This window comes from Grammomys surdaster, unplaced genomic scaffold (genome assembly GCF_004785775.1).
Source record: "Grammomys surdaster isolate TR1022 unplaced genomic scaffold, NIH_TR_1.0 365, whole genome shotgun sequence".
NCBI lineage: Eukaryota > Metazoa > Chordata > Mammalia > Rodentia > Muridae > Grammomys > Grammomys surdaster.
Window position 1 is genome coordinate 442349 of NW_021604784.1, and position 24900 is coordinate 467248.

General features: G+C 41.8%; 1 protein-coding gene across 1 annotated transcript; it reads left to right on the forward strand.

Moving 5' to 3' along the window:
* Positions 1–1161: 1161 nt before the first annotated feature.
* Positions 1162–24074, forward strand: Fdx1 (ferredoxin 1). Its single transcript, XM_028780219.1, has 4 exons — positions 1162–1477; positions 7300–7424; positions 15605–15734; positions 23736–24074. Exons 1-4 carry the CDS (start codon positions 1281–1283, stop codon positions 23848–23850), a joined length of 567 nt encoding a protein of 188 aa, XP_028636052.1. The 5' UTR covers positions 1162–1280; the 3' UTR covers positions 23851–24074.
* The last annotated feature ends 826 nt before the right edge of the window (positions 24075–24900 follow it).

Genomic DNA, 24900 nt, shown 5'->3' on the forward strand with positions numbered 1-24900 from the left:
GAGGGCAGGGGATTACTGTGGAACTTTGAGTTACAGTTGGGAGCCAACTGCAGTGGATGATGGGAAACAAAGTGGGATCCTCTACAAGCGCAAGAAGTGCTCTCCCTGCTGAGCCGTGTCTCCAGCCTTTCTCCGCCCAAATGTATGTGTTTGTCTGAACATATATATGTACATCATGTGCATGCCTGGTGTCAGAGGAGGCCAGGAGAGAGTTTTGGATTGTCTGGAGCTGCAGTTACAGAAAGTTGTAAGCTGCTCTGTGGTTTCTGAGAAATGAACCCAGGTTCTCTGCAAGGGCAACAAGTATTCTTTACCTCTTAGCTATGTCTCCAACCTCAGCTTGAATATTTAAGTGGTCTTTTACTGTCTTCAGTTTGTTTGCAAGTTGTGTTTCTGTCCTTCAGCGCCTTATCTGGAATGCTCGAGATGACGTATTTATTGCTCATGGTTTGTGACGCAGTTCTCTGCACTAATTCACTTAACCTCCACAGTGGCCCTGAGTGTGACCTTATCCACGAGTCACGGAAACTCTTATCCTCCTAGAGTAATTTATCCAAGGTCTCTGGTCAACATAGGACTTGGGTTTGAAGGTTGCATATCTGACCTCAAAAACTCTTTAAATCGCAATGACAAAGTGCGGTTTAAAAGTCGGTTTTCTAGTTTTGAAGTATGTTGAAATATTTATTTAAGAAAAGTTTCTTGTTAAGTTTCAGGGTTTTATATACTCAGTTTATCAGTTCAGGCTGACCGTTATTACTTGCTTTCTTCAGCAGCCCTAAATAACAAATTATTGATTATGAGATGGTTTATGCTTTTACCTATGCATGCCTCTCTTCATAAAAATGCCTATTGGCATTTTAAAACTTTGTATAACTGTCCTGTGTAGGAACGTTTGTCCTGTGTAGGAAAAACTTAGATCCCTTTTGCTATAACTTGTACTCTAAAGTGTTGGAAACTGTGATAATTTGCTTTGTTTTGAGAGCCTATGGCAAAAGGCAAAAGTTAACCTGGTGGCTTTTTGGCCAGTCCTTGATGAGTAACTGCTTCAGAACTCCAGAACTCCAGAACTGACTGCAGAAGTTCAAGGTGAACTCTTAACCAGATCCCTGGACTCCTGCTCGGCCCCGCCCCGCGGAGGCGTGGCAGCGGCAGGGCGGGGCGCAGCCAAGGGTTATAGGACGCGCAGGGCGCTCGCAGAGGGACACGCGGGACCCACGGCACCCACGGGACCGTCAGCACTGCGCAGGACCCCGCGGGACCCGGAACCTTCCGACAGAGTTATGGCGGCCGCTCCGGGCGCCCGACTCCTCCGCGCCGCCTGCGCCTCCGTTCCTTTCCGTGGCTTGGACCGCTGTCGGCTGCTGGTCTGCGGGACCCGAGCGGGACCTGCTGTCCCTCAGTGGACCCCCAACCCCGGCATGCGTACAGAGGCCGGGCCTGGCCGGCCGCTGAGCGTGTCTGCGCGCTCGCGGAGCAGGTGAGGCGCGGCGGCGGATAGTGGGTCCCGGCGTCCCGCGGCCTACGTTTCCGCCCGCTGCTCTCTTCCGCCTCGCCTCTCGGTTGCTGGCCCCGCGCCGGAGAGCTCTTCCCGTGACGCTAGCCTTCCGGGCCTGGCTCGGGCGGTGTGGGGCGCTGGCTTTGGGGCTTCCTCGGTGGGTTGTCCTTGTCGACCTCGGGGTTGTGGTGGTCCTTTATGTTGGCCCTTTGTGCTGACTTCAGGTAGGAAGGGTTAGGAGCCTTGTGGGAATGGTAGGGTAGGGTTTACACCCGCACTGGCGTAACTTCACTCCCTGTTGACCTAGGATAACAGTGTGGCACTTACAGGGTGATTTAAGGGATAAATGACTCCGTGCAGGTAACGTTGGTTGTGCAACTGATTGGAAGTGAGGCCTCAGTAGGCAGCAGCCTCTTAGCAACAGTTCTGGGGGTCATAGTGTAGAGAATTCTGTGGTAAATGTTGAGAGAGAAGAGACCTCCCCAGCCCTCCCACCCCTCCCCATAGGTGGAAGATTGATATTGGGTATATTTGTTCTCAAAGGCACAGTCCCCTTAGGTTCACTAAAGATAAAATTTACTTACATGAAACATGAGTGTTTTTGGTCTGGAAACACAGATTAAGGTTTCCCTGGATTGTATGTTACTCTGTGGAAGAACTTAGCTCTACTTTTGTAGTCACAGCCCCAAAGAAAGTCACAAATCAGTGTACTTGACAAATATATTGCTGGGACACCAAGTGGATCACAGGGTTTTAAAGCTAACTTACATATATAGCGTTTGGATTGGAAGCTGACGGTGTGTTAGAATAACACATTCCAAACGTCTTTACCTGGTAAACATGAAACTCAGCAATAGTGTCTGGTGATACATGGCCATTAAGGGCCTTAATCCAAGGTAACTTTGGCTGTCTCTAGATCTGTGGCAATCATCTCTTCATAACCACAAATGTTTGTGCCTGGTGTATCAGTCTGCAGAATATCAACACAGATACGGCTTCTTAGAAAACTTCTGTTTGACTCCAGAGCAGAGTATAGCAAGAAACGAGAATGTGTGTACGTATGTGTGTACATACGTATAGGTATTTTGCATGAAGTGAGAGGGAAATTGTGAGGAGCATTCAGTCTTGGTTCTCCTGGCCTCTCCAACTATTCACCTATGGATGCCTTAGTTTCTGTGGCAGATACTTTCTGGATTTGAGCTGTGACATATATTGAATCAGTGTGACTACTGTTTAAAGGAACACACAAGCTTTTGCAGATTGTTCCCATGATTTTGTCGTTAGGTTTTGGATGCTTTGCTTCTTGACACAGAGCTTCAAATAAGTTTTCCAGCTCTTGTTATCCAGACCTCTGCTATTAACAGAGCAGCTCCTAGTCATATGTGGTTATTTAACATTGAGATCAGTGAAGCTAAACAGTACAAAGATAAAAATTTGCAATTTGATTACAAAGGGCTTTCACTGTACTTTTAAGACAATCCTGAGAAGTAGATAGGTAGGCAAGTGGGTATGATGTTTTCATATTAAGTAGCTGGCAAAACCAGGCATAGACTTTGAGTAGGTTTTGTGCTGCATAGCAGGTGACAGTCTTCCTTTTGGTCTTGCTGTGGATGGAACCAGGGCCGTCTTGCAAGTCAGGCGTGTGATGCACTGCAGGGTGACAGCTGGCAGCTCTTTAGTTCTTACTTTCGAGAGTCATTTCAGAGAGCAAAGGTGACGAGAGAAGAAGGGAGCTGCAGACTGCCCCTTTCCCCTGCTAGTGCCCCAGGCTGCTACACTTCACTGCAGTGATTCACAGAGGTGGCCTAAGACCATCGGAAAACACAGATATTTACAATTCATAACAGTGGGAAAATTACAGTTATGTAGTAGCAAAAATGATTTTATGTTGGGGGGGTCACAACAACAGGAGGAACTATATTAAAGGGTCACAGTATTAGGAAAGTTGAGAAACACTGCTTTTCTCCATTAAGCCTGAGGCGACCTATAGGACTATGGCCTTGTTAATGTGTCTGCTGGGGTTGAGCAGAGCAAATGTCTGTTTAATTGGTGAGTAAGGTTTAGAAGAATGACATTTATTGCACTACTTGAAATTTTACCTAGGAAAAGGCTGTGTGTATATGGCAGAGGCTGGGGTGTGGTCAGAAGGTACAATTGACCAATAAGTCTTGAGAGTGAACAGAAGTTAACTCTAGTCAAATACAGGTATATAGTGTTTTAAGGAATAAAGTATTTCTATAAACTTCCTATGTTTTAACTGCTTCTTTCAATTTGTTAAATTAAAAACAGTTTATTCTAAGGATGTAGCTCAGTAGAGTGCGAGCGTAGTACATGTGAAGCCCTGTTTGATCTCTGACACCACATAAATTGGATGTGGTGACATATACTTGTAATTTCAGCACTTGGGAGATGGAGGCAGAAGGATCAGAAGTTCAAGGCCATTCTTGGCTATTGGAGTATTGGAACTTAGCCTGGGATAAGGGGGAATCTGTAAAACAAACAAAATACTTTAATGCTCTAATCAATAGAGCCACTACTCTGTTTTACCTGCACATAGGAATGGTTTCCATGGCCACTTCTATAAAAGTGCTGTTAGAAGCAAGACCAGAAGCTGTTTTTTCCTGGTTTTTAGGTTCTCTGCTCTTTCACTGAAGAATTACCATTCCAGTCTTATTTGTACTTCCTTCCTTGTTCTTAGTGAATCCATTGCATTTGTTAACTAGGGCTACATGCCTTTAGTACAGTGTTTGCCAACCTTCCTAATGCTGCAATCCTTTAATGTAGTTCTTCATATTATGGTGATCCCAACCATAAAATTATTTTTGTTGATACTTCATAAGTTCCTACCATTATGAATCATAAACATTTAATATGCAAAATATTTGACATATCCCCGTGAAAGAGTCATTTCCACTCTGAAAGGGAAATCACTGCTTTAGGACATAGTAGCTGTTGTAAATGTTATTAATTAACTCTATTAGTTCCTAATATGACCTAGCCAGTCCCCAGTAATCAAGACTGAGTCCCATGAATTTATTCAACCAGTTTAGCAGAAATACTGTACTATTATCCCTAATCTACTTTTCTGTACTCTAGCCTGGCTAATTTCCAGCTGTGCTCCCCAAGTTACTTGCTGTTTGAGTCTTGCTTGGGCTCCTTTTTTGCTCTATCAGCCTGACCCCAGGAGGCCTTTTTCCTGGCCACATGCTCATGGTCCTTCTCTTCTTCTTGTCTTCCTTCTTTTCTTCTCCAATTCTCTTCCCTCTTGTCCTGAGAACCCCCCAGCCCAGTAACCAAAACCCTGGCTACCCCTGTTCTCCCCAGTAATTGCCTGTAGCCAGTTACTTTTATTTAACCAGGCAGCGAAGATTGGCAAACAGTGTTTATATAACATCATTTGGTGTACATGAGAATGTGCTCATTGGCCTGCAGCCAGATCTTGGAGGCCAGAATTCAACATTTGAATACATACCCCCAACAAGTAGCAGTCCAGGTTCCTAGCAGCAAAAAGAACTTGGGCTTTAAGTAAAAAATTCATGTTTGAACTCTACCATGGTTTAGCTATTTTGTACATTGTCAAACTGTCTTGACAAAAGGCTAATGTTAAAGTGATTTGAAATTCTTTTGCTGTGAGTTTAGCTCTTGTGTTTTTAGAACAGCAGTGTTTAAGCCCCTGGCTTTGAGTAATTCCATAAACTTCCTATTTACTGTAGATTAGGTTCCAGGCATTTGTCCATGTCTTAGCTTTCAATTCATATTGCCATATGGGTTGGGGACAGTCCCATCTGGTTTTTCAAGTTTTAAAAGCCAAACAAATACACATGTGCATGTCCACACACACTATGTAATCCAACTGGCTGAAATCCTTGCCTCTTAAATCCTTTTTAAATTTGTGATTTTAGAGATTTTCTTAGCCCTGAGGGCTATTGTCATTCTCAGTTTTACCTTGAAAAAAGAAAATAGCTGTTGGGTAGTTTATCGTCACAAGTCTTCAAGTGTGAGGAAACTTGTTTTATAGAGCCTGGGCTTTGACTAAGGCAAAGAAGAGCATTTCCCTGTCTCTGTCTCTGGAACTGTGCAAGAAAACTCTTTTTCCTGTTCTTTGACAGTTCTGGGAATCCTGACACATACTAGTGGTGCTAGGCAAGTAAAAGCACTTGTTTTTAAAGGCCTTTCCCACCACCAATGAAAAGAGTCTGCGGTATAGACCCTTTTTGAAGGCACATACATAAACACATTTTTATATCATTTTAGTTTTAAAAATATTAGAATTCATGCATTATAGAGAGTGATGAAAAATTTCACTGATATTTTAAGACACGTTGCTATTGGCCCTTTCTAATCAGCAAGATCCTGTTATCCAGGGCCATTCTAACACAGCTTTGTCCACGTGTGGGTGGGAGGAGAACTCATCTGACTTACTTGTGAAATGTAATGATTGGATTTGTGCTTCTGAAAGATATTTGTAGCCCTGGAATTGCTTAGTTCTGGGTTTTAATTCTAGTGAAGTTGACTTTTATTGAGAAGGGGGTAATGGGGTTAGGGGTTGGGTATTGCCATCTATTGGTAGTGGCAAAATTAGTTACTTATTGTAAGTCTGTATCTTCTTAAGTGTTGACAATGGAGGGGAAAGCTTCAGGTGCTAGTATAAGGGCAGTTTCCTACATTTTAATGCTGTTGGTAGAAAGGAAAGCAATTTAGGCATAACTAGATGATAGACAACAGTAAACACATGCAGAGGTGTGCATCCCTCAAGGGTCTGTTCTGTGGAATTTTGAGTATACCATGTGCACTAAAAATGAAACACTCAAAGACTCACAAAAGATGGCAGGAGAGATGGCTCAGCGGTTAAGAGCACTGACTGCTCTTCCAGAGGTCCTGAGTTCAATTCCCAGGAACCACATGGTGGCTCACAACCATCTGTAATGAGATCTGATGCCCTCTTCTGGTGTGTCTAAAGACAGTGACAGTGTACTCACATACATAAAATAAATAAATCTTAAAAAAAAAAAAAGACTCACAAAAGAGTAAAAGAGCTGTGCCTTGGGGCCAGAGTCTCACTGAGCAGACACCTGCACAGTAGTGACCCTGTGGCTAGTGGAATGACTTGCTTTTTATAAAGCTGACCATAAACAACCTTGAACCTGTGTCTTTGGGCCATGGTCACAGACACATTGTTTCCCTAAGAGCTTGTGAAAGCAAAATAGGTTTCCTGAACTGAGAGTGTAGTGTGGTAGTCAAATATGTGCTCAGTGTGTGTGAGGGCCTGGAGTTAATCTCTGGCGTGGAGGCTAGCCAGCATCACTGTTGCTATCATAACAAAACTCAACAGATTTCTTGGTGGTAATGATTGCTGAGTGTTTCCACATGTATGTGACCTATGGGGAGACAGATTCTCCATCCCCACCAGGTTACTGGGTCAGGAAGGTAGTTTTCATCTGTTTTAAGATGATAGAGCTTGTCTTCCTAGGTGGGTGGATAGATAGACCCTCAGTTTATGCCATCTTCTTCTGCATGTATGCATTTGGCCTTGCAGGTTAAGTCGTGATTTAATTTTGTCTTTCATTTGATACTGTTGTGTGAGTGTATTGATGATGTATATGTGGGCACCCATGGCACATATGGAAAGCTCAGATGACCACTTCTTGGAGCTGGTTCTCTCCTCCCTTTACATGACTTCCAGGGATCCAACTTAGGTGGCCAGGCTTTTGTGGCAAGAGCCTTTATCCTCTGAACTATCTCCCTAGCCCTTAAGTTGTAGTTTGAAATTACTAAAAATACTGAAGTGCTGCTTCCTTCCCCAGCTCAGAAGATAAGGTAACAGTCCACTTCAAGAACCGAGATGGAGAAACGCTAACGGCCAAGGGAAAAGTTGGTGACTCTCTGCTAGATGTTGTGATTGAGAATAGCCTGGATATTGATGGATTTGGTAAGTATTCCTGAAACTTCCCAGGTGACCTTCTGAATAAGTTACAGGTTTTTTTTTTTTATTCTAAACTATGACATTCTAAGGAAATATTATAATTTAGGACATGTTACTTTTTTTAATTTGTAAAGATTATTAGAGTAGAGGCTGAAGAGATGGCTCGGTGGTTAAAACCATGTACTGCTCTTCAGAGTTCTGTTCCCAGCACTTAGGTCAGTTGGCTTTATTGCCTCTGATTCTGGCTCCTGGGATCCTGCATCCTCTTTTGTCTTTTCAGCACATGCACACATGTTACACACCCAGGCAGAGACGTACTCACATATATACTAAAACAAACCAGATGGATAATGGAGTGACACTATTGGTTACTTCTGGAAAGGAACTTAAATAACCACTTGGCTCAGAGGTCTGTTATGGCCTGTTGCCCACTGTGTCCCTGTGTTCTGCAACCCTGAACAGATGAGAGGTCAGGTCAGAAGAGTAAATACCAGAGCGCAGAGCAGCTTTGAGTCATTATAAGTTAATTTTAAATGCTGTCATATCTTCTCAGAATAGAAAATGTATTCTTAAAAAAAGATGTTATATAGAAAGTTTGTGTTTCTATACTTCTGACCATATTGTCAAATCATGTTCAAAGCTGATATTCCCACCCCTCTATGTCACACCTTGGGTGAGCACTGGCTGTGCCTCAGTGGTTCTTTTCTGAGGGATCTTTGACTCGTTGCCATCTTTGTCACTTGGGAAATATAGACTTTTGAGCCCTGGAAGTCTAGCCAGAAATATTTTACTTATTTGTTATTTGGTTTGTGCATGCACACACATGTGCATATTTTTACATGTGGGCTTGCTTGTACCATATGACATGTGTGAAGGTCAGAGGACAACTTGGTGGACTCAGTTCTTTCCTTTTTTCTTCCATGTGGGTCCTGAGGACCAAATTCAGCTTCTTAGGTTTGGTGGGAAGCACCTTTACCAGACAAGCTGATTTGCCAGCCTAGTAACAGGCTGATTTGCCATGTAACAGGCTGCTCCCATGATTTGGAAGGCACATGCTAGATTTGAAAAGCACTAGTCTAGAGCAAGGCTCCTTGTATCTTTCCACTTGTTTTTCCTTGTTGTTCAAGACATTTTATACAGCTGTGGGTGCCTAGTTTATAGTTACACAAACCAAATGTTTACTGGTAATAAATTATAAGTTTATTTTTAAATCCAGTAGATGCTTGGGTATTTTTTATATAAAGAACTAAATCTTTTTATTTCATTTATTTTTTATTGGGAGGGGATGTTTTAAGATGTCCTGCTGGTGCTTCTACCTCTCAAGTGCTGGGATTAAAGCCTGGCAGTGTTGCTTCAGGGCATGGTTCACTTCCCACTGTAAGAACTGTTGTTAGTTTGTTCCTTCGGCATTTCTTATTATGTATTAAATCTGCCTCCATGTTAATGCTTGTTGCAGTTTTTCTTGTTAGAAGCAGCGTCCCTCTCCTTAGATAGTAAATTTTAAAAAGCTGTTTCCTGAGTGCTGGGGTCCTAGGCATATGCTACCAATCCCAGCTAAATTGCACTTTTAATTAAGCTTTGCTGAAGTATTCTTTTACAGTGGGTTCTAGTGTGCTGAACAGTAATTAAGACTGGACTCTGTGATCAGACAGATATGGTTCTCAAACCAACATTGTCACCTGAGACTTGGGGCATGCTACTGGAACTTCTTTGTGCCGTTTTTATGCTCTGGAGAATACAGGTAACAACAGTTCTGCCTTCACTGTATTATTCAGGATACGGCATTGAAGGACTTGTCATGTGCTAAGTTTGGCAAGAACAGTAGTGTTTGTGGCATTTTAGTTTGGACTATTCTCTGAAGCATTCTTGGAGAGCAGCAGCCCTGTAATTTCAGTGTTGGTAAAAACTCTCTGTGTGACTATGGAAGGCAGCCTGGGTCTGAAGTGCTCAGAGATGTCCCATTCCCAGAATATGATCACTGTTTTCCTTGCTTGTAGTCTCTTGAAGAGCTCAGTCTAGGGAGTTCCTTGATCCTTCTTGCAGGTTGCTGGTGGTGAGAGCTTTGTAAAGTGTTCACATAAAATGATGAGCTTTGTTGGTTTATGATAGCAGCTGGGGTGAGCAAGAGCCAGCTACACAATGAATGGAGTACCTGCAGAGTGAGGTGTGTAGCAGGCTTTGAGCTGCTCTGGGATCTGGAAGACCCAGAGACTCTACTACTCTCACATCTCTGGCTGACTGTGAAGTCTCTTACAAGCAGGAGTGAAGACTAAGACACAAATGACATTGCTGTTGAGGGATTCACCTTGTTACCTGAGCCTTTTGGTACCAGACATGTAAGCCTCTGGCCAGTCGTTTAGCTGGCCAGAGTCACACACAGGAGGACAAGCTTTAGAGGATTGTCTAGAACAATGACTGGAAAGCAGATAGCAGCAATGACCACCAGTGAGCAGCACCTTAGCAGCTGGAGACCGAGAGTTCTTATTCCCTGAATGTTTCCATGGTGGTATCTGCAGTGTGCACAGAGAAAGACATTCAAGACACATAAAGAGCAATATAAGGCCCTTATTTGGAAAAATAAACAAAAAGCTTTCAACATAAATTGTTAATAAGGAGACCCAGGTGTTAGATTTATTAGACACCTTTTTGTTGTTGCTTTTGAACTGGATTTCTCTCTGAAGCCTCATCTGTCCTGGAACTAGCCAGAAATGTTAGGCCAGGTTTAAAAACTGTATGGCAGTGTTCTTTGGCATGTTCTAGACCTACATCTGTATGTTGAGGCTGTTAGCACACTCTGTGAACATGCAAAAGCTACTGTTTTTCCAGCCCTAAATGTTCTCCAGTTAGACGAAAGCTGTAACCAGGCAGGGCTATTTTTGTCATTTTCTCTGTAGATTCAATTTCACTCTTAGGAAGAGACTCTTGTCCTGGGCAATTTACTACAGAGATGTTTCTAACAGACAAGATTAACAGAAACAACTGCCCATCAACAGAGAACTGATATATAGTCATAGACTATAAGGCTACAGTTGTATAAGACAATTCCAGAAGAGTTAAGAATTAAAACTCCAGAAGGGAGTTGTTTTGTTACAGAAGTCCTTCTAATGTATTTGTTATTTTTCTGCTGTTGCAATAAAACACCTGACCTACTGTATCCCTGCTGGCCTTGAAATTATATATCTGAGGCCAACCTTGAACTCCTGATCTTCCTTCTTCATCTCTGAGTGCATGAGTCACCATGCCTGATTTCTGTCATGCTGGAGACATGTCATGTATGTCTAAACCTAAAGTGTCATGTATGCTAGGCAAGCACGCTACAGTCCAGCTCCAGTTTATTGACTTCAAACTAGCATCTTAGAGAAGCTAATCAACTTAAAAAAAAAAACCAGAAAAATACAACATCTTTTACAGGGGTTTTACTGTGAAATATTTATTTTATAAAGTGTTAGTGTAAGATTAAATACATACTGTGAGTCAAAGTTAAAACAGTGTTTTTCCATATCCCCTTTTTAGTGTGGTTGAGTAGGTTTCCTGCCTAGGCTTTTTGTCTACTCTGCCACTCAATCTGTGACTTTGGGTTAGGGCCCTAACTCCTTACCTTGTCCTCTCTCCAATAGAATGGGGCTAATATCAGTATTTACTCATATGGTTGCTACAAGGATCAAATGAGTTAATCCAAGTGTGTCAGTATCTTTTCTGTTGTGATATAGCTCCCTTGACCAAAAGTGACTTACAGAAGAAGGAGTTTATCTTGGTTTGCACACGGTTCCATATAGAAAGTTCATAATGATGAGGGAGCCATGGCAGCAGGTGATCTTGGCAGGAAGTTAACAGATCACGTCTTCAACCACAGATGTGAAGGAGAGACCGGGAACTGGAAGTGGTGGAGCTACAGACCAAAAGCCTGACCCAGTGACATGCACTCATGCTTCTTCGGCAAGGCTGTACCTCCTAAAGGTTTCCATGACATCCCCCAAAATAGCACCTACCGAGCGCCTCATGTGGCTGACCAAGTCCATAGTTTCTGCAGTATCTACCCATGTAATCTCATCCACTGTGTGACCATAAGCCCTTCCTAGATGCTGATAGAGATTAACTTTACATCTTTGGTTCAGTTCTCTCCTCTGAGCTTGTAGATTCAACTCCCTATTTTGTTTTTTTTTGGAAACCCCAAAGGTATTTAAAACTCAATTGTTAATTTTTTTAAACATGTCCTTATCTCCTCTACCACATGTGTATAATCTTTGTGTGTGAGTATAGGCACACCCTTGCTATAATACGTACGTGGAGGGCTAGAGACAGGGTATAGGAGTTAGTTTGTTTCCACCATGTGCATTGTGAGTGTAAATCTCAAGTCATCAGTGAAGCTTGGCAGCAGTTGTCCTTCCCTGCTGAGCCGTGTTGCTGGTGAAAGTCTTGTTCTTAAAGCTGCCTCCGCCCTTCCCCTAAAGCAGTCTTTCCTCCAGTATTTCCTGTGTTCGTAATGAACCCTATCCAGACACTGCAGGCTCAAACCTGAGCAGCCTTTTTTTTCCGGTACATCCAGCCCATCAGCACCTCCTCTCTTAAGCCTCCAGAAGCTCCTTTAGGCTCCATTGTACTTATCACTGGCTCTGTGAAGCCTCTGGACCTGTGAACTTGCTTCCAATGTGAGCCCTAAAGCTGGGGTGATTGGCATCAGCTGTATCCATTCTCTGAGTAAAACCACTAAGGACTTGCCATTGCATTTAAGATTAAATCCATATTCCTCATTGGCCTAAAAGGCTGCGCGTGCTATGCTCCCCACTGCTCCTCCCCTCTCCCCCACTTCTTGTTCTTCCTAGTGTAGCAGTGCTGACCTCTTAACAGCTTGAACTCAGACTAAATCACTGCCTTCAAGACTTGATGCACACTTTTCCCTCTGCCAAGGTACCATCTTCTCTCTCTCATCCCACAAATGCATACTTACTATTCTGTATCTATCAAGTATCTTTGTATTATTCCCTTGCAACATACAGGAGAAACACATAGTAGATGGCGACAAATGTTATGGAAGAAATGGCTGGATTCTAGGGTGTAAGGTACTCGGTTTAGGTAACAAAAAAAACATCCTCCTTTGCCTAACTGGGTACAGTCTCTAGTGGGGTTTCTCTCCTTACTCCCAACCCATTATAAACTTGGATTGCTTGTACCACCCAGTCTGTGATGGTCTGTTACTGTCTTGTCTACCTCAGACCATGCTTTCTTAGCATTTACCACATTTCCATGATACATTTATTCATTCCTAAGTTCTTCCACTGGACTTCGGTGAGCGATACAGTCACTCTCAATCTATAACTTATTGTGTATGAGGAAATAAGTAAAGCCAAATGACAGTTGTAAACTTGGGAAGCAGTACATAAATACCAACTTGTATGTTAATAGATCAGCTTTTCAGTATTGTGTGTTTCAGTATTCTGCCACTTGGGGGCAGTTACACATCTGTGATTAAACTGATCTAGCTTATCGGTTCAAACTTCTATATTTTCCGTATACCTGTTTTATGACTAATCAAGATGAGAGATCCTAGCAATGTTATAGGAGTCTGTAGTTCTGCTTGCTGTTATGCTTAGTGTTGTATTTATGTTATGCTAAGTCATCTTTTGAAGTTTATACATAATTTCATATTTTCAGTATGTAACTTCCAACATAGCTGTACTCTAGGTTTTGGTTAGGAAAGGGGTTAGGTTTGGGTGGGTGGTCCATTTTATCTTATCGGCATCATAAATGTACAAAATGACCTCAATACAAGACATACAGGAGACATCCTATTAGCAACACTCAAATTTCATAAATGGAAAGTGAAAACTGAAAACTTCCCTACAGCTTCCTTTAGTGTCCCTTACTTTGTCTTCCTCTAAATTTCGTGACCTCCTTTTGGTTATTAGTAACCCCCAGAGACCAATTAGTGCTACTAATATGTATGAGTGCAGGGCCATCAGTTGGGGCATGGCCAGCCTACCAGCATTATATGTCATCAAAAGAGAGTGACTCTCCCTCAGCCTGTAGTGCTTTTGCCAACGGAACTCCTGCATCCATGCTGGAATTTTGACTGGCTTGATCCTGTGTAGGCAATCACAGCTGCTATGTATGCAACAGCTGTGCCATGTCCAGATGTCAGCATTTCACAGCTGTCCTCCTCATCAGCCAGTGCTTCACACTCCTTCAGGCCCTTTTCCATAATGTCCCCTGAGTAAAGCCTTAGCTTTACTTACTTTGTTACCTTGACCAATTATGAGTCTTTGCATTAGCCATTACCTACTGCAAAATCAAGCTGCTTCCACCAGAGTTGAGGACAACACACATCTATGGTTATAAACATGAATATTTAAAAGGCAGTTTGACAGCTTAACTAATAAGTAAAACAACACTAAATTCCCAGGGCCCGTGATCTCTTGTCATGGACTTTTGACCAGATTTACAGTACCAGGCATGAAATCCCTTCTGTGAAGCCAGCTCAAAATCCAGTCAGAAAGTTGTTGGTTACCCCATGACATGACAGTCATGCCACTTGTGCACCAATGGGCACATCTTGCCAATCAGGTTAGTGTTGTAGCATGCAGGGTCTAGTGCTGGATGAAATCACTGATACAGTTTTCCCCCCAGCAACCTGAGATTCTCACTATTTCCAAATAGTAATTATCACAACCTACCAGATCTGTTGCCAATACATATAGTTTATTTATGCTTATGATTCTTGTAACTCCTAGGTGAGGTTGGTTTAGTTACTATTAAGATAACTGAAACATGGAAAATAAAGACGCCTATCGTGACATAGTCACAGAAGAGGTGGAGGACGTGGTCCAGAGCTCATTCGCTCTTGAACTTCATTACTGGGGCCCTCCTGACGCTCTCACTGCTTTAAAATGGCTTTAGTAAAAACTAAGGTGTTGCTCTTCTCTCTCTTTCTCTTTTTTTTCTTTCTCTGTGTCTCTGTGTGTGTGTGTGGTTATGTGTGTTCTGGTGCATGGTATGTTTTCTTACCCTCTGCCTTGTGGAGACAGGTATCCTTGTTTTTACTACTGTGTTGTGCACTCCAGGCTGTCTGGCTAGTAAAATTCTGAGATATCTTGTGTGTGTGTGTGTGTGTGTGTGTGTGTGTGTGTGTGTGTGTACATGTATGTGTATGTATATCAAATAATTGGCTTTATGGTTTGTTAAAATTGCACACTTGATTTCTGTACCTATTTTATTTGCCTGTGTATCTATGGTCACATAAAAATTTCTCACTTGGAAGTGGGTCATGAGTGAAAAAGTTTAGGAAGCCCTGGCTTATGTGCTTAAGTTTCTTTGTGAGGAGATTTCCAAATGAAGTCTTAAGCTGTTTCTCAGCAGATTCTGCCTTGATTTGGCTGGACAACATGATTTTGTTAGTTTCCTTTGTGGGGCACCTGAATCATGATAAAAACTGAGTAAATAACTGTTAAATTAATGGTTTAAATTGAGCAAGGGTCTGGGCAAGATGGCTCAGCAAGTAAAGGCACTTGTCATCACATCTGATAACCAGAGTTTGGTCATTGAGACCCACATCATAGAAGGAGAGAACTAACTTTCACAAGTTGTCCTCTGACTTCCACATTCACTCTGTAATATGCATGTGCACATGTGCATATAGATACACAACACACAAATATAGAATAAGTATAATCTAAATGTGGAACACAGATATTCACAGTATTTGAATCTGTGGTGTGTCTTAAAACATCTTGCTTGATTAAGCCTGATTATTTAGAGGATTGAGAGAAAAGAATGACTTTATTTAGGTGTAGGGTAGGTGCTTTCTCTTGTATAATGCAAGTCCTTATTGGCTGTTTTGAGCTCTCTAGACAAGGTGAATAATGCACAAATGATTATATACATCATTGCTATATGTATTTCAGAATACATCTTTATGTGTCTTTGTGTCTCAGTTATGAACGTGTATACATTCTAATATTAGAATTGTATGGCCTTCATAGTCCCCTCACATCTGCTGAGAACCTTTGTGAAGTACCGTGAGTGAATTGAGACAGTGTGTGAGGATGGGGGACCTGTTCCTGACTCACGATTATTCAGTATTCCAGCCCTTTTTAGTGTTGCCGCTGATTCTAAAACTTAGATGCATTTTGCAGTGCACCGGTGTGCACTGGTGCAGTGGCTGGTATGTTCACCTTCTGCTGCTTTTGCAGGTGCATGTGAGGGAACTTTGGCTTGCTCTACCTGTCATCTTATCTTTGAGGATCATATATATGAGAAGTTAGATGCCATTACTGATGAAGAGAATGACATGCTTGACCTGGCTTTTGGACTAACAGACAGGTGAGTAGATTTTGTTGGTTTTGTTTGAAGGACAGGATTGTAACTATTGGTCAAGGTAGCTTCATGGTTATGTGTGCTGAGATTACAGATGTAAGGCACAAAACCTGACCTGTCAGGTAAGGTTTTAAAGCTGCTTCACTGTTATCAACAACCTGGAGAAATCTGCGTTAATATTTCTTTGGGTCTAAGAGCATACCTTGTGTCCTTGTGGGTACAGAACAAGTCATAAAGTATGAACATCCTCTGGGGTGTTTCTCTTTCACAGTCCACACTTGGTCTCCATGAAACTTCGCTTTTACAAGTCAAAGAATTAATTGGTACTAATGTAATTTCTAAATCATAATATATCTTTTTTTAGTCTATTTATGCAAGGAATTAATGCTTATCACAATTTGATAGGATAGAATTAAATGGAATGCTTTTTATAGTATTCTTGAAGGACAGATTTGATAATTGAACAAAATTATAGTGGAGATTTTCACCTGTTTGAGAGAATTGAGTTTTCAGAGAAACTTAGTATATAGCAGTAATTATGTTAAGGTGACTAGTTCTTTTTCTAAGTGTATATTAAAGAAATTAATCAGAGCTTGTTAATTAGTAGGTAGAGTTTCTCTTAAATATAGCGAGCTCCACAATAGCAGGTGGCATTAGTGATGATATTTTTTAATTATCCAGTCTCACAGTCAAGGAAGACTTCTCTTGGATTTACTGTTTTGAGGCATAATTAAGGAGGCTTATTACTTACTGATAGTGGGTTTTGTTTAACTATATTTTGCTACCTTAATGGATAATTTTTAAAAAACTTTATTAGCTTATAACAATTCATTTTTATATGGTAAGGATAAATTTTAAGCAGTTACAGTGATACTAGTTTATTAATTTCGGTTTATACCTTTTATAGTTCATCACCCTATTTTCATTCTGTTTAGTTTTCAGTGCAAAGGGCCTTGCCCATGCTAGACAAAGTACCCTGTCAGTCACCTATGTTGGGATAATATTATGTACTGGGTAAAAAATGTTACAGCCTAAGTTCTTACTACCTTACTTTAAACTGCAGGCAGACCAGGCTGCCAGCCCCCACCCAGGGAATATTGGATCCACAGATGAAAAACACAGATACACACATGTACTGTCCTGTCCAGCAGGGCATTAAACAGAGGCCTGGGGAGGTCACCTGAAAGAAGGGGGGGGGATAGGCAAAGACGCAAAAAATGGCGATCTGTCTATAGTCTGATCTGATCAAATTGCCAATTTTACTTTTTTCACACAGGGGATATATACACAAAAAAGGCAGGATGTGAGGAAGGGGATGATGCAGGAGCATGGGTATTCAGGGGGAGTACAGATATCTTCCAGAACAGAGTGTGTGAAGGTTCAGGGGACATGTCACTATGACTCTGACTATAATTCACTTGTCTTTATCTAAGTTGGTATTATCCACCAAGGTTACCTATCTACAGGGTCTATAACTATTTAGCCTGGCAAATTTCCACCAAAGCTGCTTGTTTATAATAGCTAGGCATCTGTTTCAGTGTTTTCCCACAGAGACCAAGACTTAGTATTAGCAGGCATGTATGTCAGGCCTGTTGCTGATTTTAGGTCTTCAGTGTATAAGCAGGGCTGCCCCTGACAATGTACCTCAATTTCAACCTGCCATATTGGCCCAATTGCTGGGTGCTTCTACTCTGCCTCAGCTAGTGTGCCCTTCCCAGTACTGAGCACCTCTTACACTGCCCGCAGCTTAGTTGTATTTCTAATCTCCTGCCTGGGGAAGCAGCCTATGGCTGTTCCACCTGAGATCCCACATGACTGGTCTCCTTTTCTCCCTCCAAAGGGTGGCAAAATCTCCCTCCTTCTTCCTGTATCTCTTCACCTTCTTCTGCAGAGGCCTGGAAGTACCACCTCTTTCCTTCAGCCCAGCAATTGGTCCCTGGCATCATTATTGATCTATCAAGAACCAACTGGGGAATAGGACTTTAGCATCAGAACCACCCCATACAGATTGTCTTTGTATTTTTCAAATGCTGATTTCTGTAACGGCAGAGAGTGGAATGCAGACTGTACTTTGGTATCGTTCACATAAGTATATCATATTTTGGCAACACTCCCTTTCTCATCTTCTGATTGGCTTATTAAAAAGCCTATAACAAAGGCAGGAAGTAGGAGGTGGGACTTCTGGGAAGAGATAGGCTCTATGGGACATAATTAGGCACAGAAGATTCACCACCAAGACATAGAGTTAAGTCAAACATATGAAACCGAGGAGAGATAACTAGCCATGTGCAGACACAGAATAGTATAAATGGGTCAACTGAATTATGAACTAGTTGAGGAGCAAGCCTGGCTTATGGCTTAGGCATTAATTCATAAATAAATAAGCCTCCATATCCTTATTCAGGAACTGGGGCAGACAGGAAAAAAAATGGTTACAAATGGCACCCACACGTTTGGTGCCAAACATTATTTTTAACAAAATCTTAAATGTTTGATTTTACCAATGGAAGCCAACCAATGCTGGGATGAAAGCCTGCTATCTCAGAGAGGCAGAGTAAGCACCTAGCTCACCTTCCACAGCTAGTCCAAAAGGACACTGCCTAAAAATCCCTTCAGACTGAATGTCCCTTCCTTTGATTTCCTGTGTGTCTCTCTATCCATCATCCTGACTTCTTCTTACTCTTTATGGTTATTTCCCATGTTTACTCCCTGTCAGCTGGTTGCTTGCTCTGCCTCTTGACCTATGGTTGACTTTATTTAATCCTGTTTACAATAAACAGAAAGCTCTTGGATTAGAGACATGTCCTAGTGCTGAGCCACACCACAGCTAGAAACAGGCTTGTCCAGTAAATAACAATCTCAGGGCTCACCGTGTGATCAGATATCCTTCAACACAGCTCTGTCCCCTGCCTCACTCTGTCTTATGGAGGTGCGACTAATACCTTTGGAAGAGACTGAGAACAACATACCTTTTTACATGCAAGCTCATTGTGTCGGCTGCCCTGAGCCAGAGCTCTTCTCTGTCCTCATGTGCTTATTCTCCCATTACTATACCTGCAGTGCTCTGCTGTGCCTCACTGACAGGTGCTTCACTTTGTAAATTCCTTATGGGGTAGCCTTGTCTCACTCATCATATGAACATGTGCAGTATCCAACTATCTCACTAAGGCCTCTCAAGTCTAAAGTCTGTCTGGATTGCCTTTTTTTTTTCTCTTGCAGATAGAGCTTGGTGCATAATTGGGTATTGTCGAGGCTGTTTCTAGTTCTACAAAGAAGAATGATGGGAGATGGGTTGTTTTTTTTCTCCCATCATCAAAAGCTATGGTTAACCTGGCTTTCTCATTCTAGGACTCCCTAGTGGTGCCTCACTATGTCTAAACTTATATGTTACCCTGGCTACTTTTAAACTACAATTCTCCATGTAAATTTTCTCTTTCTCAAAGAAGGTGCTGGGGATTGAATTTGGGACTTTCGAACATGAGGCATGTGTCTTGTCACCAAGCCACACCCTAGCCCATTGCTTGTCTTGTCAGCAAAAGTAAAGCACCTACCTCAGCTCAGATGCTCCTTTGAGCCTCTTATGTCTGTTGCCATGACCTCAAGTGCTTTTCTCAAGTTATTTTCCCTCTTACAAATGTTCAGTCTTACCCACCTTTCAAAGTCTATTCTAGATAGCATCTGTCCTGGCCAGAAGTACGGGATTCTCCTCAGGGGGGTGTTATTTTTTCTGTCTGTGTGTCATTTGTCACAGTCTTACGTACATGTTAATTATCAGTGAGTTGTCTTATCTCATGTGTCTGATTGAAAGTTAACTTCATACTGCTGGCATTGGCAGTTAGTCTCCTCAGCAGCCCTGCGAGCAAGCCTTTTATTCTCCATCTTGATGATCAGACTAGGAAGTAATAGAAAGTTGCCTTTAAAAATTCTGTTAGTGCTGCTTTTGGACAATTGGCCCGTTTGGCTCTGAATCTTGTGCTTTATGAATAATACCTCCTGTGCCTAACATGTGACAGATGTTAATAAAATATTGAATTGAATTTTTTTTAATTGGATATTCCATCTACATCTCAGATGTCATCCCCCTACTCCATTCTCCCCCGCCCCTGCCCAGGAACCCCCATCCCATCCCTGCCTCCATGAGGATGTCCCCACCCCACCCCCCCACTCCCACCTCCCCACCCTCAAATTCCCCCACACATGGCATCCAGCCTTCATGGGACCAAGGATCTCCTCTCCCACCTATGCCCGACAGGGCCATCCTTCCTTGCATACACAGCTGGAGCCATGGGTCCCTCCCCAAGTGGTTTAGACCCTGGGGACTCTGGTTGGTTGGCGTCGTTGCTCTCCTCATGGGGTCGCAAACCCCTTCAGCTCTTTCAGTCTTCACTCCAACTGCTCCATTGGGAACTCCATGATCAGTTCAATGGTTAGCTGTGAGCATCCGCCTCTGAGTATGTCAGACTCTTGCAGACCTCTAAGGAGACAGCTATGTCAGGCTCCTGGCAGCATGCACTTCCAGACATCCACATCAGCGTCCACCTTTGGTAACTGCACATGGAATGGACACCCAGATGGAATGGTCTCCAGATGGCCCCTCCTTCAGTCTCTGTCCCACATCTTGTATCCACATCTGCTCCCCCGAGTACTATGTTACTCCTTCCAAGAAGGACCGAAGCATTCCCACTTGTTCTTCATTCTTCATGAGCTTTATGTGGTCTGTGAGTTGAATCTTGGGTATTTCAAGCTTCTGTGCTAAAATCCAATAATCAGTAAGTGAATACCATGTGTGTTCTTTTGTGATTGGGTTACCTCACTCAGGATGATATTTTCTAGTTCCATCCATTTACCTAAGAATTTCTCAAATTCATTGTTTTTAATAGCTGAGTAATATTCCATTGTGTAAATGTACCACATTTTTTGTATCCATTCCTCTGCTGAAGGACATCTGGGTTCTTTCCAGCTTCTGGCTACTATAAATAAAGCTGCTATGAACATAGTGGAACATATGTCCTTGTTATATGTTAGAACATCTTCTAGGTATATGCCCAGGAGTGGTATAGCTGGGTCCTCAGGTAATAATATGTCCAATTTTCTGAGGAACTGCCAGACTGTTTTCCAGAGTGGTTGCACCTTCTTGCAATCCCACCAACAATAGAGGAGTGTTCATCTTTCTCCACACCCTCGCCAGCATCTACTATCACCTGAGTTTTTGATCTTAGCCATTCTGACTGGTGTGAGGTAGACTCTCAGGGTTGTTTTGATTTGCATTTCTCTGATGACTAAGGATGCTGAACATTTCTTTAGGTGCTTCTCAGCCATTTGCGTTTCCTCAGTTGAGAATTCTTTGTTTAGCTCTATACCCCAGTTTTTAATAGGGTTATTTGGTTGTCTGGAGTCTAATTTCTTGAGTTCTTTGTATATATTGGATATTAGTCCTCTATTGGATGTGGGATTGGTAAAGATCTTTTCCCAATCTGTTGGTTGTCGTTTTGTCCTATTCACAGTGTCCTTTGCCTTACAGAAACTTTGCAATTTTATGAAGTCCCATTTGTCAATTCTTGATCTTAGAGCATAAGCCATTGGTGTCCTGTTCAGAAACTTTTCCCCTGTGCCTAGGTATTCGAGGGTCTTCCCCACCTTCTCTTCTGTTAGTTTCAGTGTATCTGGTTTTATGTGGAGGTCCTTTATCCACTTAGACTTGAGCTTTGTACAAGGAGATAAGAAAGGATCAATTTTCATTCTTCTACATGCTGTCCTCCAGTTGAACCAGTACCATTTGTTGAAAATGCTGTCCTTTTTCAGTTTAGCTGACAAAGGACAGTTTTAGCTCCTTTGTCAAAGATCAAATGACCATAGGTGTGTGGGTTCATTTCTGGGTCTTCAATTCTATTCCACTGATCTTCCTGCCTGTTTCTTTACCAATACCATGCAGTTTTTATCACTGTTGTTCTGAAGTACAGCTTGATGTCAGGATGGTGATTCCCCCAGAAGTTCTTTTATTGTTGAGAATAATTTTCACTATCTGAGTTTTTTGTTATTCCAAATGAATCTGAGAATTTCTCTTTCTGTTAAGAATTGAGTTGAGATTTTAATTCGGATTGCACTGAGTCTGTAGATTGCTTTTGGCAAGATGACCATTTTTATTATATTAATCCTGCCAATCCATGAGCATGGGAGATCTTTCCATCTTCTGAGATCTTCTTTGAATTCTTTCTTCAGAGACTTGAAGTTCTTGTCATACAGATCTTTCACTTGCTTGGTTAGATTCACCCCAAGGTATTTTATATTATTTGTGACTATTGTGAGAGGTGTCATTTCCCTAATTTCTTTTTCAGTCTGTTTATCTTTCATGTAGAGGAAGGCTACTGATTTGTTTGAGTTGATTTTATAACCAGCCACTTTGCTGATATTGTTTATCAGGTTTAGGAGTTCTCTGGTGGAAGTTCTGGGGTCACTTAAGTATACTATCATATCATCTGTAAATAGTGATCTTTTGACTTCTTCCTTTCCTATTTGTATCCCTTTGACCTCCTTGTGTTGTCTAATTGCTCTGGCTAGGTGAACTGAGTTTTCCATGTATACTCACTAATATACAGTAGTGTGTCCATTGACATTTAATGGATTAATCATTGACGTTTAGTAGTAGAAAATTTTACCATTGTGCATTCAGTAAATGTTTGATGAATCTATTAATGAAGCCAGTGCCTTCATAACATGCTTTGTCAAAGACTGGTCGTAAGATTAACCTTTTTTTTTTTTAATGTTAGGAGTTGTACTTGACATTGAGCTATATCCCAGTCCTATATTTACTTTTTTTTATTTTGAGACTGGATTGAATTTAAATCCGAGCTGGAATTTAACTTACTCATTAGCTCAGGCTTGTCCTCAACCTGCAGTCTTCCCGTCTCAGCCTCCTAAGTAACTGAGGTGACAGGGTTGTGCCGCCAACCTGGCTCACCATGAAGCTTTTCAGTACTTCTAAGAGAAAAGAAAAGTGCTGCTGATTAAAATGTGCACTGTATTATCTCTTGACTTACTATGTTGTGTGCATTTGAAAAGTTATTCACATCTAGTTATATATGTATAACTATTTGTTGAAAACAAAACATTCAAGGGAAGTATGATTCATAGCAATCTGTGAAAGAAAGAAGAAAATGCAGTGATGGTTTTTGTTCCTATAACAAATTACAAATGTGCATCTGCTGTATTCCCCCCATCGCTGGTAATTTTGGTTTTATCCTTTTGGACTTACTTTGAAAGGGTTAAAGAAGATAACACATTTGGAGTCAAGCTACTTGTGCAGTTGGAAACACTGGTGTGTGTGTTACAGCCGCATCCTTCCATCGTAGCAGTGACTTCAGGATGCCATTGGCTCTGAGATAGACCTTGATTTCAGAGATTTTAAAAATCAGGGGCATCCATTCTTGCCTTTGATGGTTCGAGTTTGATTCTTGTCTTAAAGGCGTTTGTAGTTGCTACTGTGTGAAGCAGGGTCACATATCCTAGCTTGTCCCTTTGTACTTGCTGTGTAGCTGAGAATGGCCGTGAACTCCTGACCTGCCTTTTTTTTCCAAGTGCTGGGATTAGAGGTGCTTGCCACTGTGCTTCCCTTTAGCCTATGATTTCATTTATCTGGGAGTTGAAGACTTGTTTCCTTAGCTTGCTAAGTCAGTTCTTATGTGTGCCTCCCCGCCTTCTGGTTGTTTCTGTGTCTGTCAGCGATCCCACTAAATAGAAGTTTTGGTGGGTCTGTTAGGTGGCACACTAGAGCCTCAGGAAACTTTGGCCTACAGGTTGTGTGATGCTGGCCTGCTGCTGCCCTTTAGAGGGGATGACGTCAGCTAGATGGCGTGGATGGTGGTGTCTGCTTCGGCCTAATGAAAACTTAAAAGATTAGCAAATTCTCCAATTGCTTTAGGCAAGAAAGTCTAAAAATATCCTAAACAACTACAGGCTTGTGAACAATGTGTATCCAATATTAAATGGAATCTCCTTCATTCCTTGCAGGTCACGATTGGGCTGCCAAATTTGTCTGACCAAGGCTATGGATAATATGACTGTTCGTGTGCCTGAAGCAGTAGCGGATGTCCGACAGTCTGTTGACATGAGCAAGAATTCCTAAGCTACAATAAAAAGAAATATTTTCATTAAATTTTTACCTATTTTTATAATTATTTCTTAGTATAATTAAGTGATTATATGACAGAATATATATCTCAGTGTGAGTAGCTGTGCTGTCTTAATTCAGTTTTCTAGTACTGAAAGTTTGCAGTTTTTATTTTGATTAAATTATTAAAATATCAGAAGACAGCTGATACAATAAATTCCTTATGTATTTTACTGTGAGTATGTTTGGTGATTTTAGCGAAACGTTACTGTGTAATCTCATGTCTGCTTTTTTAAAAGCTAAGTTCAAAAAGACTATCATTGGGGCTGGAGAATTAGATCGGCGATTAAGAGAGCTGACTGTTCTTCCAGAGGACCCAGTTCACTTCTAACGCCTTCCTGGTGCCTGTAATGGTCAGTGATCCCACTTCTGGCCCTGCATACGTGTGGTCTATAGACATAATAAGGGAAACATTCATACATAAGGAATGAAACTGAAATTTCAGGAAATTTAAAAACTTAACATCCCATTTCATGTGGATGGTAGAGGTCTATCTTGACCAGGATAAACCTAGAGAATCTGTACTGGGACCCGCATCTTCTGACTGACTGATGTTCAGAATGAGACTGGAGAAATTAACTGATGTTGGCAAAACAAGAGATAGTGTGCATGGTGGGGAGAGGTGTATATAACCACAGAGCTGTGTGATAGAGGATACCATGTGACCTCTCAGTACAGATACAACTGGCAGTGACTGACACAACCTACTGGGACTGCAGCTGTTCCTTTGCTTCATGGTAATGGCATTTTTATATATTAGCATTAAAAACTTCTCTTCATATTGTCCATCGGGTACATGGGCATATTCAGAAACTTCACTTAGAGATAAAGGAGACAGAGAGTTAACCCCATTCAGGGAAACTCTTGATCCATTTCTGGAATTCCTTAGTTGCCTTAACTCATGAATAATTTCCCTTTCCTTAAAGTTTGCCTGTAATACATTGTCTCAAATCCCATGCTACCCATCCCTCTCAGAATCCTACACTCATCTCTGTCTACCCATCC

Bases quoted from the DNA above. Each gene is read 5' to 3' on its own strand.
- Fdx1 (XM_028780219.1), top strand. From the start codon at position 1,281: ATGGCGGCCGCTCCGGGCGCCCGACTCCTCCGCGCCGCCTGCGCCTCC. The intron at 7,425-15,604 runs GTAAGTATTCCT...CTGCTTTTGCAG, and splicing joins CCTGGATATTGATGGATTTG to GTGCATGTGAGGGAACTTTG. The intron at 15,735-23,735 runs GTGAGTAGATTT...CATTCCTTGCAG, and splicing joins GCTTTTGGACTAACAGACAG to GTCACGATTGGGCTGCCAAA.